At 40.1% G+C, this 14,870-nt stretch overlaps 1 protein-coding gene across 3 annotated transcripts in view; it reads right to left on the reverse strand.

Moving 5' to 3' along the window:
- Positions 1-14,870, reverse strand: part of LHFPL3 (LHFPL tetraspan subfamily member 3) — a 234,611-nt gene that overhangs the window by 69,617 nt on the left and 150,124 nt on the right. For all 3 annotated transcript variants that reach the window (XM_066550853.1, XM_066550855.1, XM_066550854.1), the window contains exon 2: positions 6,993-7,229. In XM_066550853.1, coding sequence (XP_066406950.1) covers positions 6,993-7,229 — 237 coding nt within the window. The remainder of the gene's footprint in view (positions 1-6,992; positions 7,230-14,870) is intronic.

Genomic DNA, 14,870 nt, shown 5'->3' on the forward strand with positions numbered 1-14,870 from the left:
ATTGGAATGCTTGCATGCCAAATGTCTGAAAGATTAAACATAATAACATGGACCATGGGATATGAACAAAATAATGAATTTATTTTAAAAATGTAAATTAAAAAAAATAACCTCCAGATATAAGAGATAGGAAAAATCTTTGTTAAAGGGTCTTTGTATTATAATTTCAATTAGAAAAAAATAACCTCCAGATGTAAGAGAGAGGAGAAATCTTTGTTAAAAGGTCTTTGTATTATAATTTCACTTTTTAAAAAGTATGTATCTTTCTAGCAAATGAAGCCAGGATATACCTAGAGCAATCTTACTGCAATATTTCTCATTAATATCCCATCTCTGTTTCCTCTTCCACTGCTCTTTTCTGGTATTCTATTAAGCAAAACTGTACAGACCTATCAAAGTCAACAGACAGAGACCTTGGAAGTTAAGAGCACAACTCTAATTTTCAGTTGTAGCAAACTCAGGCTAAGCAGGGTCACTGGAGCCAAGGAACTAAAATCTGTGTATGCCCTAGTGTGGGCCTGTCCCAGGGCCAGGGAGGCATCCAGGGAGGAGTCAGTGGGAACAGCAAACTGGAGTTCACTAAGCTTGTCTTTCAAGAGAAGATGAGGGACGCAACAGAAAGTCCAGATCAAGTCTGCAAGTGGTCCAGAAATAACATGAACATTTTAAAGGTTTCAGACTAAAGCCAATGACTGGCTGAAAAGATCTATGCTGTTAGCACCAAGCAGGTCAACTTTTATTTTATACTGTGGTAATTTGTACCTCCAACAGAAAGCAGGAAGAGCCAGATATCTCAAATATCTCAATAGCTATGATTTGAATGTCTCCTTGAATATAATTTTAGGAAACAGGACTGTTTGCTTTGCTTTCATTTGGATTTTTTTTGATAGCTCTTTTATTCTAAAACTACTGACAACAGCCTTTATTTCTGTTGATGCCATGCCCAGAAAGAAGGAGGTTACCTTCAATTATTTTCAGGTGTTTTGCTTGCAGATAGAAAATAATTCTGGCATTAGGAAACTGCTGGAGAAGGATCACAACAAGTTCACAGTGGAGTGAGATATTGAAATGAAAGACTTTTTAAATCATTATAAAGATTTCCAAGAAAACCACTGGAACTTGCTGCAAGAAGGAACAATTATAACTCAGTGCTACAGGCCTCCTCTGTGTATGATGACAAGACATCAGGGCTGGTAGAAACATAAGGACAGCCCAGACAGCTCTTGGAAGTGGCAGGCTGGACTGGACAGCAGAAATGTCCTCTCAATAGCTGTTCCCATCCATAGTCCAGATTCTTGGCACAAACCTTCATTAGTTTGTCTGCGTGAACACTTTGTTGAAAAACATTCACGCAAGGGCAGCTGAGTCATGAGCATTCTCTGATGTTCCTCCTGCAAATATGGTTCCTGTCAGTAAGGAAGAGGGATGGTGGAGTATCATAACTTTTGTGTGTCACTAATCTTACCTAGAATGAAATACACGTCAGCTGCTTCCCTTTTATGTTTTTATATTGTGAAATATCTCTGATTTTTTTTCCCAGGCTTCAAAGCACCATTTCTAATGCAGCTGCTAGTGATGGCACAGTCAGGCTTGTTTCCTTCTAGCTCAGTAGACATGGTCTTACTTGCAACAGGGCATAGGCTGCCTTTGAGTTAACAACACATATCTGTCCAGGCTCACTATGGACTTGTCTTGACCAGGCTGGAGATTTGTTTGTAGCTTGTAGCAGGACTGTCTAAGGTCTTTATCCCCCATTCCCATGCATCCTGCCCCTCTGCTGCAGCACAGAATTTTTCAGCTAAGCACAGAGCCTGTTCAATGAATTAAATTATCTACACCATTTAAGAAGCATTTTTGAGGCTGCCTAAGTCTTTTTGGTGCAAGCTTTCCTATAAGACCCCATCCTTTAAGTCCATCCTTTAAGTCCATCATATCATGAGCTCATCCAATGGAATGAGAATTTCTTTAACTGGGCTGTTGTAGGAGAGTCCTTACAGAGGGAAACAGCAAGTGGGATACATCTTCCTGTGAGACAGAAAACAGTTCACTGTGTTCTTTCTTCATTAATCAGTGGGGAACTAGGACTCTTTATTCATGGTCTCCAACTTCTGTAGTTAAGTAATTAATGCATGTGTTTAGGACTAATTTTATTTTCTCATTATAGAAAGTAGAGCTGGAAAGGAACTCGGATCAGCTGATGTATCAATCAGTACTATTGCAAGATTGACCTTTATTTAATAAGATATTTTAATCAGCTTTTGACTTTTAGTCTTGATGCCTCATTTGCCTCCCCTTAAGAGTATCATCATTTAGCATATTGGCAAAGTAGTTCCTTGACAAAATACTTTTATCAGACCTTAATCTTGGAATACATATTTTAATAATAATTTCACCATAATTTACTTTTTCTAATTCATCTTTCGTTGCTGAACCACAAACCACAAACAACATATCAGCAAAGTCAGTCTCATTTCTTCCCATTTAAAAGACAGAGAAATGTCATCTGACAAAAGTCAGATGACAGATCCAGTATAAGAAACAGGAATCAAACTCTGCTTTCTGAATGTCAGTCCAAAACTTTTATCTTAGTTCCATTCAATACCAGGAGAAAAATCTAAGTATTTTATTGCATACATATGCATGTGCTTCCCACAAGCTCATAAAACCAAAAATAGACATTTTCAAAAGGAGAACCTTAAAGTGTCTTCTAAGTTTGTGCCAAAATCCCTTGACTCCTGATCTCACTCTCCCATTTCTTCCCCTCAACTTCTATTAAAACCTCCAAAATACTTTGTCATTAAAGACCAGGGCTGGAATCTGAAAACCTTTTACCTAAGGAATGAACACCCCCAAACCAAGGGGAGCAGAAGATCAGTGTCCTACATGACATTCTGTAGGCTGCTGTGGAGGGGGGAGCCAAAAATCCTTTGGCTGGTGCTGACAGAATTCCATGCACAATAGAGTGCATGACACTGAGACACTGCTCAGGAAAGTCCTGGATGTGGTCCAGTGTGGAGTACTCAAGTACTCCTTGGATGAAACTTCATATTGTGGGCACAGATCCTACAGCAGTGCTGTGAATACCTTCATTCTGGAGAGATTTTATTCTGTTTGATGCCAAACACAATAAAATCTCCACGTTTATCTTTGTATTTTCTCTTTTCCAATATTATTTATATAGTAGAAATCATAGGAAAATGGTTGCTATTATCAAAAGAAGAAAATTTTGGGGGAAAAGTATAAAAAAATCTGTTCGTTTGGCTTCTAGTTGCAGGTTTTTAGATGAGATATGTCTGGTGCTACTTGTCTGCTGTTCTTTTACTCATAACTACTGGGAGCTCAGTGTGGAGGTGATAACTGAAGGAAAATAGGTTGTAATTGAACAAGGAAGTTAACAAGTGGATCTAATTGCAGTGGTGCTATGCTAGATGAGCCACTTACAGGTGAAGCTCAAAGAGAGCATGTGAGCTCTTCACAGCTGTGGCAAAACTTTGTCCCTGGCTGGCACGGCAGGGAATCATGTTTTCAAGCTGGAAATGAGGGCCAGGAGTTCCCAGCCTGGAACCTATGATGTGGGCTTCAAAGAAGAGTCTGATTTTGCCTTTGGAAAAGGGGGTGCCTTAATACTTCTTATTTTGAGGCAAGATGATAAGCCCTTTAACATAGTCCCAGGTTCCTCTGTCTATAGCAATCTATCACAGATTGCTCCCCAATGAGTTTCTCAGATATTTCCCTTCTCTAATGGGAATTCAGGTGGTTGAATTTGCTCTGAGTTCATAATCACCTTAAGTGCTTTGACCAAAAAGCCACACACCAAAGCAGCAGGAGTCTGAAGTGGGTCTCTTGGACTCTTTAGAAAAGCAGGAAGGGAGGGGATGAGCACCATGAAGAGAAGCACCAGTCTGAAAATGGGAAGAGACTAACAGAAATCTTGCCTTTCATTTTTGAAAGTGTTTTTATTATTGTGATGTACAACCTAACTGAAATGAAAATGAGCATACACTGACTTTTTATTTATCAGGAGGAGTTGGGGTACATAACTTTACAGAAAAGGGACTATATAATTATATTGGACAGAGAACATGGGTATATTGTATTCTTTCTGCATTTGTACTGTTTATTACTACCAGAGATGCTGGTAATTCTTTTATGTGTCGTAGCTATCTGTGAAAACTTAAATTTGGTCTCAATATTCATATTGATATACCTAATTTTGCACAAGTTGGCCTGAATGCTTGTGAGTGCATGCCACGGAAACTACATGCTGACAAGCAGGGCTTTGCAATTTTGCAGCAGTTTGCATGTTCACTGCATCCTGAGCTATTTTCCTTTGGAAGGATGACAGCTGATGAGCATTCTGTCCTGTCATCCCTCCATGGGGCAGGTGAGCTCCTGTCACTCAGCTTCACATACAGCTTTTGCAGGAGGTTTCCTGGGGCAGCAGTGATCCCATGGGTAGGCTATTCCTGTTTGAGGAAGAGGATTCCCTAGCTAAAGGTGCACAAATCTCTGTGAAACACTACTTTTTTTTTTTTTTTTTTTTCCTTTTACTTAATGCTGCTTTATCACCAAGAAACAATATTCCCTTACTTTCTGTCTTTGGGCCTGTTTATTTTGCAGTGGCTGCAGCTCAGATGTGTGGAGCCAACCTTTAACAACCTGGAGAGTAAGGAGGGTGTGAAGTGTCAACCAGCTGGCAAATTCTGGTTCATGGTTACTTGTTTTAAGGGCTTTGACTTCACATTGTAGGAGCAGCTTGGAAAGCTGAGGGCAGAATTGTCCATATCCATATAGACAATAGTTAGAATTTTCTGTATCTTTTTGTTTGAATGGGAGATATGCTAGTGCTATTTGTACAGAGCAGTATTTTCACATCCTGACCATTTCCAAGAGATGCACGGATACTCTGCATGTGAACTAATGCTGATGAGTAGTTCTGCACTATCCCTTAGTCTAAAAGGGGGCAAGGGGATGTGGTTTATGGGGTAAGTGTCAAAGCACTCATGTGTGTTCAGTGCACAGGGGCACAGATTGATGCCACTGCTGTGTTCTGCTGGGTCTCTCCTCAGGGCTGGGGCTGTGCCTGGTGGGTAAATGCTGGGGGGCTCAGGGGGATTTAGACTTGCCCTGCTGTTGCTTAGCAGAAGCTTTTTGTGACAGAAGTGTCCTTTTTAGAGGCCAAGTTGACTCCTCTTCACTTAATTCGAAAGACAGTTTAAAAAGTGGTGATCATTAGGCTTGATTGTGAAGGGCAGAGTGGGGTAGGTCCCTTTTTGTTGAGTTCAGGTTTGTTTTGAAGCCAATGGTGTGGTGTGTTTCTGTGTTTAATCCAAGGAAATTGAGCTGCTGAATGGTTTTTTCTGACATGCTGAGGACCAAATGTTCTGGCAAGGGTTTGTGCCAGCAATGTGAGAGGTGAGGAGGCTCCAGAAGCTGTTTTTTGCTCACAAGGTGCCAAAACAGATGCATTTCTTTGATACAAGTAATGTTGGGTACATGAGCTCTATATGGTATAGACAAATCAGACATAGTGGTGATGCCAAAAGCACTTGTGGCATAGCTGTGAATGCCCTTCTGACAAGTATTTTGATTTTCAAATGCAGATTAATAATATCCTTACAGGAAAGGGTCACAGGGATAGTCCTTGAAGCTGATGCCCTCAGTTTACCTGCAGGACAGATGCACATGTGCAATTGCAAGTGACACAGACTTTCCTTAACTCACAACATTAGAAGGCTCCATCCAGGTCTGGAATTGTATGTGGTATTCAATCTTCAAGTCCATTTATCTTTGGGCTGAGTGTGCTGACTGCAATCCAGCAAGCAGGGGCCACTGTACAGGTGTACAGATAATGGCTCTTCTGGACCAGCACTGAGACCTGCTATTTTCACACAACACAGGATGCCAAACAGCAATCTAGTGGTGAAAAGCTCCTGATACCTCTGCTATTATTAGAAGCAGCCCACAAAATTACAAAGGTGGTAGATGAGCTGAACACAGAATCCTGCTCTTGGGGACAGTCAGTGAAACTAGCAGGGGATCAATTTGAAACAGATAAAAGAAAGTACTTTAGCAGTCAGTAGTGAGCTTCAGGAACTTGCTGCCATGCAGTGCTGGAGAGGCTGACAGTATCAGCAGGTTTAGAAGGGATTAGACAGATTCAGGGACAACAGGCCCATTAAAAAGATAAAGCAGGGACATGCCCTCTGTGGTATCTATCCCATCACATACTCAGCTGGGATGCCAGGGGTGCACAAGGGGAAGGGGCTGCAGAAATAAGCCAGGCTTGCACACACTTACTAAAAAACATCTCCATTCCTGCAAATGTGTGATAAATTACTGGTCCAAGCCATTTTCATGTACTTAATCTAAAAATGAGTTTTATCCCCAAAGCATTGCATGAGTATTCAGTTACTGCAGCAGCCTAGATTCCCATGAGCTGACTCATGAGCTCAAAGCAGCACACTCAGGCAAGAACTAGGATCCTTATTCATTCCAGGCTCTGATCCTCAGCCCACCAGTTCCTTGCTGTATGGGCAGTCCCATACACAGGTCACTGCCACCCCATTACTGGGCACTGTGCTAACACATATGCCACATTACTGACATTCATATTACATTGTAAAATCCTAAAGGAACCAAGGGAGCAAATCTTGCATGGGGTACAGGAAAAAATGGAGACAGTGAAAATTAAATGCTAATGAAATACTGTACAAGTGAGTAACACAATAACATCCCATCTACAACTCTAAAAACTAAGGATAGTTCATGCATAGGGCAGAAATTACATCAAATTTGAGCTTTCTCAGATTTTTGGAGGCTGAAATGCAAAACTTCCTTCACCCCTTGCATTTATTCTTTCCCAGCAAAGTAACAAGTAAGCCAGCATGCCAACTTTTAAGCATAACATAAAATGAAATTGAAACTGATTATTGTTTTTAAGCAATTGCCCTTGAGGCCACCCAACAATAGTGTTTCTAAAGCAGTCCTACCTTTGTTTTCCAACTTGAGCTCCTCTGCTAGCAAGCTGTCTTGTCTGTTTCCAAGCACAAATGCCAGAAATGAGAGGATCAGGGCATCCAAGATTCCAATAATTGCCAGGATATATGCCCAGCGGACTGAACAAGCCCCCAGCGTGTACTTGTCTGTCTTTTCACCACACATCCGTTTTACCTCATCTGAATCCCAGCCATCAGGAAAAATCATACAACCCAGGACGAGACAGGCAGCTTGGAGAAAAGAGAAAAGGAGAACAATGGGATAATGAGACCAAGCTTTCATTTTGTTTAGAACCTACAAAGTTATCATTAAAGCATTAGACTTTTTCATCCTGAACTCCAAAGCTAGGCAACTTGAAAAAACAAGTCACAGAATTACATGTTGTGATTAAGTATTTAATATAAAAACCTAAGATGCAACATCAATTGCACACCTTCCTTAAAAAGCTGTTACATCCTGGATCCCTGGTCAGGTTTTGCATCAGTACAATAATATTTTCCTTGTGGGACCAATTTCTTCAATGCAATATGAAAGGACCACACAAAACCAAAAGGGAAAATGGTTAATAACCTGGATATTCAAAGGTAACACTGGGTTACTGTCAAGTTGTCAGGCAAACAACCAGTTTAAAAGAGAGGAAAAAAACCCACCTATCATTTCTATTAATCTGCCCTTTTATCCTAACCATAAACACTGGACTTTCTCACTGTCCACCGAAAGACAGAGCTTGATACATTCCAAGTGTTGCCTCACAGAGGGAAACTCCACCCCAGCACCTGCCTGGTCTGTCCTGAGCACTGTGCAGCCCTCCACGATGACATTCCAGTCATGGGAGCTGTCCCACCACATCTGCCATTGCAATGAGAGCAAAGCCCTGCACACAGACCTCTAGTTCCTCCTGTTTGTCCTCCATACTGCAAACATTGGTGTACAGGCATTTTATGGAAATATTTGATTGTGTCAGTATCCCAGCAGGGGTGGAAAGGGATCTCCCAAGTCCTGTCTGTGGTTATGTCTTCGGCTGCTTGTGATTTGAGATGCGCTTTCTTAAGCCTTCTTTTGTTACTGGAGTGGTTTCTGGAGTTCTTCCTATATCCTATGTCTGTCAAGCCTGGCTATGTCCTCATTCCCCTTCTTTGGGAAAAGTGGACCTTGTTGCCAGCAGGCTTGGTGTTGTATAAACTGACCTATGACCAAAAATCTCCAAATTGTTCTGGTGATGCCTGTCTTGAAGCCAGGTAGAGTCACCTTCAGCAGGAGAGGATAGCATACAAAAATAAAGTAGCAAAAGAAAATTCTAAAAATAATGATTATGTTGAATGGGCTCATTCTTCAGTTTTTATTGCATTTAAGAGAATCAGAAAATCCATATGCTTTCAGTTACCTCATCAATTACCTTTAGTGACTTGGAAATACCTTTCAATTACCCATAGTGACTTGGAAGCAGGCACATTTCCATTGTTAGCCCTTCTGTCTTAGTATGGCTGATGAGATACAATGGATCCTAAACCTTCTTTTATAAGTCTTAATATTGTATTGATGAAATATACTCAAAATTGTAGGTGAATGTACTACTTGAAAAGAATGCATTGTGTGGCTTTCAGCCTTTTAAGTTTTTGTTGAGTCAGACCTCTGTTGGGAAATGACAGTTTATACACCAAGTAGCTTGTGCAACCAACAGCTGCTGTCACTGTGGGATTGGTTTCCTGTCGATGTGACAGGTTTCTTGTCCTTCCTGGACAAGCCCAGGCACTATCATTTCACAGACCTTTAATGCCCACAAAATAAAAACAGACTTACACTGGATCAATATGATGAAATACTGGAAGAGGGATATGTAAAGAGAGTTCAGGAATGGTAGTTTCCTTTTGACAGCTACAAAATTGCTGTAGACAATGTCCTGAAAGCATGTCTGCAGAAAATGCACCCAAGGTGTTTGATGGGTTCCTCCTGAACAGCTAATTTGTGTGAAAATAAAACAGTTCATGATACTTTCAAGGACAGTTAGGCTTAGAAACATGGGAGATTAGATAATGACCAGTCTACACAGAACATGAAGGTTGGACAAATTGTAAATTATATATTGTCTCCCTTAACTCATTTACACAATTACATAAGATCTTTCAAAGGCCTTAGAGACAAACAATACAATAATTTATTTTCTTGAGCTGGTTACACACAGTTCCAGAAAGTGGAGCTGCCCTCACATTTAAGAGTTTCCCTCAGACTTGCAAAGAACTCCACTCAAACCATGCAACAAATCTGCAAACTTCTTGCGTTCGTGAAAATGTCCATATTTACCCAGCTAACTGTTGGCAAAGTTTCATTTACTATATAACAGTAAACACCAAAGCCAGTTTACTTTTATTAATCATCCTCAACATGTGAGAAAGCTTAATGGTCAGTTAATGATCAATAGATGTGAAATTTTTCTGCTAATTGTGCATGAATAATTAGCAAATACCAACATCTCTGTCAATTTTTTATTACACAGCACATCAGACACATTCTTAGTACTTCCTAAAAGTAATTTAACTTTGTTCTTTTGCACATAGGTAATTAAAAAAATGGACCCTTATCTCAGGAATTCAGTGTACAGCTTCCCAGCTGTGTTCCTCAGATTTCCAATTAACTCATCTTTCCTGAATTCTGTTCCTGCATTCTTTGATATACTTGCTTAAATTTCTGGAATCATTCTGTTGGTTGCAGTCGGACTTCTCTTGATAATAAAATTCATGGGTAAATAATGTCTGGACTAGATTCCTTTGCATAAAGACAGATATCAAGGAGGGGTTATTATTATTTTCTCTTTTTCCTGTGCAGTTAAGATTAGATGACTAATCTTTTCCCTGTGCTTTCTATTAGATGACTACTTAGTCAACATCTTCAGGAGCAGGAATCATACCTTACCTGTAGAGGGTAACATAAGTAAGATTAGTCAACCTTGAGTCAGTTTTTGTTGAGGGAATATTTTTCCACTGAATGCCTTTAAGAACACAGACTTGCTCAATAATATAAACAAGTAATGATTCTTTTATCAGCTACAAGATTGAAAAGACAGATATGAAATCCACCTACAGATCTACTTTGCATTGCTAGAAATTTTTACATTTGAATTCTGCTACAGAGGATTAGAAGACTTTTCTCTAAAAGTACATTACTTTCAGTTTTATACAAATTTGTGAAATGGAAATAATTTTATGCAATTTCAGCGAAACTGCTAAGAGATGATTTTAGAACACTGACATGGCTCCCATGTCTTTGTCTAACTTCCACTGTCTGTAATGGCAATGTTACTGAAATGGAAATGTAACAAAAGCTACTGCTGTTCTACTACTAAGTAGTAATGGTATTTGGATTTGAAAAGTTCACTGACTAAATAAAAACTCTTAAACCATCAGTTCCTACAGACTCTTGGATTTAAGCAATGAAACAGTTAAATCCATACTGGTTGGAAGCAGTCTTCTCTGTGTGATCTGGGGACATCAGATCAGCACCAGCCCCCTGACAGAGAGCCCAGCCTAGGACCCCCCTAACCAAGGACCTTCATGATAAGCAGCAGGGGGGAACTGATAAACGACTGACTCGTGTCACTGACACTATTCAGAACCATTTGGGCAACTGTAAAACTTACAAGAATCACATCCACATGGTTTTCCCTTTGACTGCTTGAGAAAGCTCCTGGCAGGATTATTCTCTTTGTAAGGATAGCCCTGGGTTTCCTCCATTTCTTCCTCTCCTGTGATGACAAGGTGACTCTCTTGTGTTGGAAGGGACTTTAAAGACCATCTAGTTCACCCACTATGTTGCTCAGAGCCCATCCAATCCAGCCTTAAACATTTCCAGGGATGGTATCTGTAAGTTCTCTGAGCAACCTCTTCTAGTGCCTCATCACCCAAACAGCTGCTCTCCCACATATCGGAGTCTGGTGGAGCTTTTAAAACTTTTAAAAAGTGATTAATAAAAGTACTTAAACATGCCTTATATATTTGCTTTTCTTCTTAAACAGTTTTTTTTCATGTGAACAGCTAACAGGAGCTGTCACATGGTTTTCCTCTAGGGCTGTGAGTGACAAGACAAATTATTCATACTAGGAGAGAGAGCCAGGATTTTTACCTCGTGGGATGAAAGGATGCAGATACAACACTTCCAGAGATTGGAAACAGACAGTGAATTGTTGCTGGCACTGACAGACTTGTGACTCTGACCAAGCTAATATTATCACAGACTGTGCTCTGTGCATGAGCTCAAATGGTAATTAGCAAACAAGTAGTTCACTATCCTATGGTTGTGCCAAACACAGTGACAGATTAATATTATATCATTGCATGAAATGAGGTTCTATTTATAAAAAAAGCTGACTGCTATGCAGGAAACCAGTGCTGAGAAATTCCCGCTGGCAAGACTCCTCTCTCATCTTCATTCTTTTCCTGACAACAGACCAAATTTGCTTGCCTGTAGAGTATGAGGATGGCAAGTTTCCTGATAAAGGAATAAAAAAAAAATGGAATGGGAATTATGCTGACCATCTCTTTTCTTTCCATGCCCACATGTGCAAGTCTTCAAACCTCTCTGGTTCCAAACTGCAAGAGGTTTTTTGTTTCCTTTCCCCCCCCCCCCAAAATGTATTTACAAAAACGGTGACCCATTAAATCTCCAATAAACTGAATAGAGTTTTTGCCAGCCATGTTGGTGGTTAGGATTAGTCTTTCAGGAGCTTGTAGCTGGGAAAGAAGGAAATGCTGAGTGGAAAGAAGGGAAGAGGGAAAAAAGGAAATGCTGAGTGGAGGTGGCTGAAGACAACACTGGAGGTGGCTGAAGCACAGGGTCAAACACAATCCTGAGTGAAGACAGAAGCTACACACCCATCAACTGAGATTGATCCAGGTGATGTGGACTGCATTTCTGAGTGGGACAATAATCCTCTGTGTTTATATTTATGTCATGGCTTGGAGGAAATGTGCAATTTTGAAGTGAATGCCATGATTCTCTCCATTTACTGATTCCATCCACAGAAATAGTTCTGCTGTATGCAGAGCATTTCTGGAGGCGCCTAGAAGTTCATTTAGAAAAGTTCTTCAACACTGAGTGGGGACCTTAAAATTCTGGCTCAGTGTGTGGGCTTCATCACCCAAAAACCTGTGCCTAAGAGAAAGCTCTTGAACTATAGAGAGCTTCCACAATACCTGGAATAGTTCCTTGTGCAATACAAAAAGGCAAATGTCATGTATGACCTCTTACTTGATCCTGTGTTTGAAGGCTGCCACATATAATGCCCACCTTTGAAAAGGCTCTTCAGAGAGGTGCCAGCTGGATCCCCAAGGAGATGACAGAGCCTGTTAGTTTGTGCATAAGCAGACTGAAAATTCCTGGTGGTGCTCATAGATGGCTGCTAGCCACATGACTGCTGTTGGGTATGAGGCAGTCAGTGAGAAAAGTGTGAAGAAATTTAAGATTCAAGGGCAGTGTTCTTAGCTGGAATGATAAAATCCCATTTGGACTTCTGTGACCTGAGCTTCCATGCAGGATGAGGAAGGTGCCCTGTGGAATTGCTTCAGGATGTTGATGTGATGCTCCCAGCAACCTCCTCTCCAAAAGTGAAGGAGCAAAGTGGGTTAAACTTCCTTCAAAAAACTTCAAACAATAAGTATAATGGGGGCATTGGTTCCAGGAAACAGAACTATTTCTGATTTGAGGCAAAACCCTAACATCCCATGTGATGAGGATGCAAGAGGCTTCAGCAGTAACTACTTTAATCGACTTATTCTCTTATTTCACATCATCTTGCTGTGGAGTCTCTCCACAGGATTAAGAATATTTATAGAGACTGCTGGGGGGAGAAAAAGGAGAATCTCCTTCTGCATTCCTGTGATAATATTAAAGACATGATGTAGTTATGGCCATTTGACTTACTAGGGCCTGGACTTTCTGATAAGAAATCTGATAAGAATACACACACACACACACACACATACACACACACAAAAAAAAAAAAAAAAAAAAAAAAAAAAAATATATATATATATATATATATATATATATAAAGATATGTGTATTTCAGTGACTGGACAGTAAAGATAAAGAAAATAGTATTGTGGAAAGTGGTAGTGAGGTGGGTGCTATGGTCAGGGGGAGAAGACTGGCTGAGTAGACAGGTAGGAGATATTTTGATGCCTGCTAGTTATACTTAGGCAGCAAAATGGAATAATTTGATCAGCTGTTGCAAGATGTGAAGCTGGACATAACAGAAATAGGGATTACTGACAGCTATATCCAAAGATGAGCACTACAGAACATGAATTGTTCAGAAAGATGGAAACAACTGAGAAAGCGAAGTATGTTATATGAAGAAATGTGTTAAACTGTAAACAAGTAGAAAAGAATAGCAATGATAGTGCAATCTAATTCAGTTAAGTCAACTGTGAGAGAAATTTCACAACACTTAGGGGACCTGTTTTAGACCTCATGTGTTGGATTCATGTTTGGATAGAGAATTCTTTGATTTGATAGAAACAGAAATTCTGTGTGGGGTTGTATCATCTTGGGAGCATTTAACTTCCAAGTTCTGATCATTAGCCACGATAATTAAACTTTGAGATTAATGTAGTTCTTTGAATAATTTAGTTAGTACAACAGCTATATTAGCTGGAGAATAAAAATAATGTAAGAACATAATAGATTTTTATAAGTGTGTGTGGCAGGTGATCCACAAGGTGGGTTCCAGTATAACTCCTTGTGAAAGAACACAACTTCTGGTGTTCCAGCCATGGTCATTTGCAATGGGTATTTATTGTCCAGGAAAAATGTGGAAGCTGGGACCTGCTAAAGGATGCAGGCCTAATCACTATGTGGGCAAAAAATCCTTAGGAATGTCGTGACAACACACTGCTAATAGCTGTAGCAGAGGTAGATGACTAACTGATGAAGAGCGAGGAAACTGAAATCATATATAACCAGAGATAAAAATACTTCCTTAGGATGAATCAGGTATGGGAGGTGGTACAGCTGGAAACTCACAGGTGGTGCATGTCAAAAGTTACACTTATGCTGTGTCACCTCCTGTGGTGTCCAAAGGCCCTGGGATCTGATGATATTTTTTTCTTCTCATTTTCTATTTAAAGTATCCGAAATAACATGAGAACTGTGTCAGAACCCACTGGAGTTTTCTATAATGTGTCTTTGTGCCACAGGATGTGTGTCAGGAGGTCTGTGTGTCAGCTGGGGTCCGTGCCCAGAGATCACAGGAGGAGCAAAGACAAACCCCTGTGCTGGGGGCCACGGCCTGGGCTCAGCTGTCACACAGGCAGGTTGTCTGATGCTGTGGCCATGTCCAAAATGCACTTTTCTCACACAGACTTACCACTGAAAGTGTCTATTTTGAGTGCTGTCCCAAAGGAGTGCTACATCTTTCTACTTCAATGCTAACTTCTCTTTGTAGAACCTGTTCTTCAGCCAAAACATATCATGGCATAGTGACATGTACTAAATCTGATTAATTAATAAATTCAACACAAGTACTGTGTAGGCTACCACAGACAGACTGGAGAATAGGTGTTAATATGGGATAGGATAGGAATTTCTTGAGATATATACAGCTGACATTCCACCACAAGTTACTGATCCAAACAGAGGAGATATTTTAAACACACTTTTGGTAAAGACAAGGAAGAGCTGAAAATAACCTCACTTTCAATGACCATGAGTCAATTCAATTTAAATAAAATGAGAATATATTAAATAATATGAGAACAAAAATGTTTCTGAACCTGGATTTTAATGCATATTTTAGATGGATGAACTTATTAAAAGCCTAAAGGAACTACTAACAAGTTAACTAGGCTGAAGAAGTTCATACTAATTGTGGGGCAAAC

Source organism: Molothrus aeneus, chromosome 5, assembly GCF_037042795.1.
Source record: "Molothrus aeneus isolate 106 chromosome 5, BPBGC_Maene_1.0, whole genome shotgun sequence".
In the NCBI taxonomy this organism is placed as follows: domain Eukaryota; kingdom Metazoa; phylum Chordata; class Aves; order Passeriformes; family Icteridae; genus Molothrus; species Molothrus aeneus.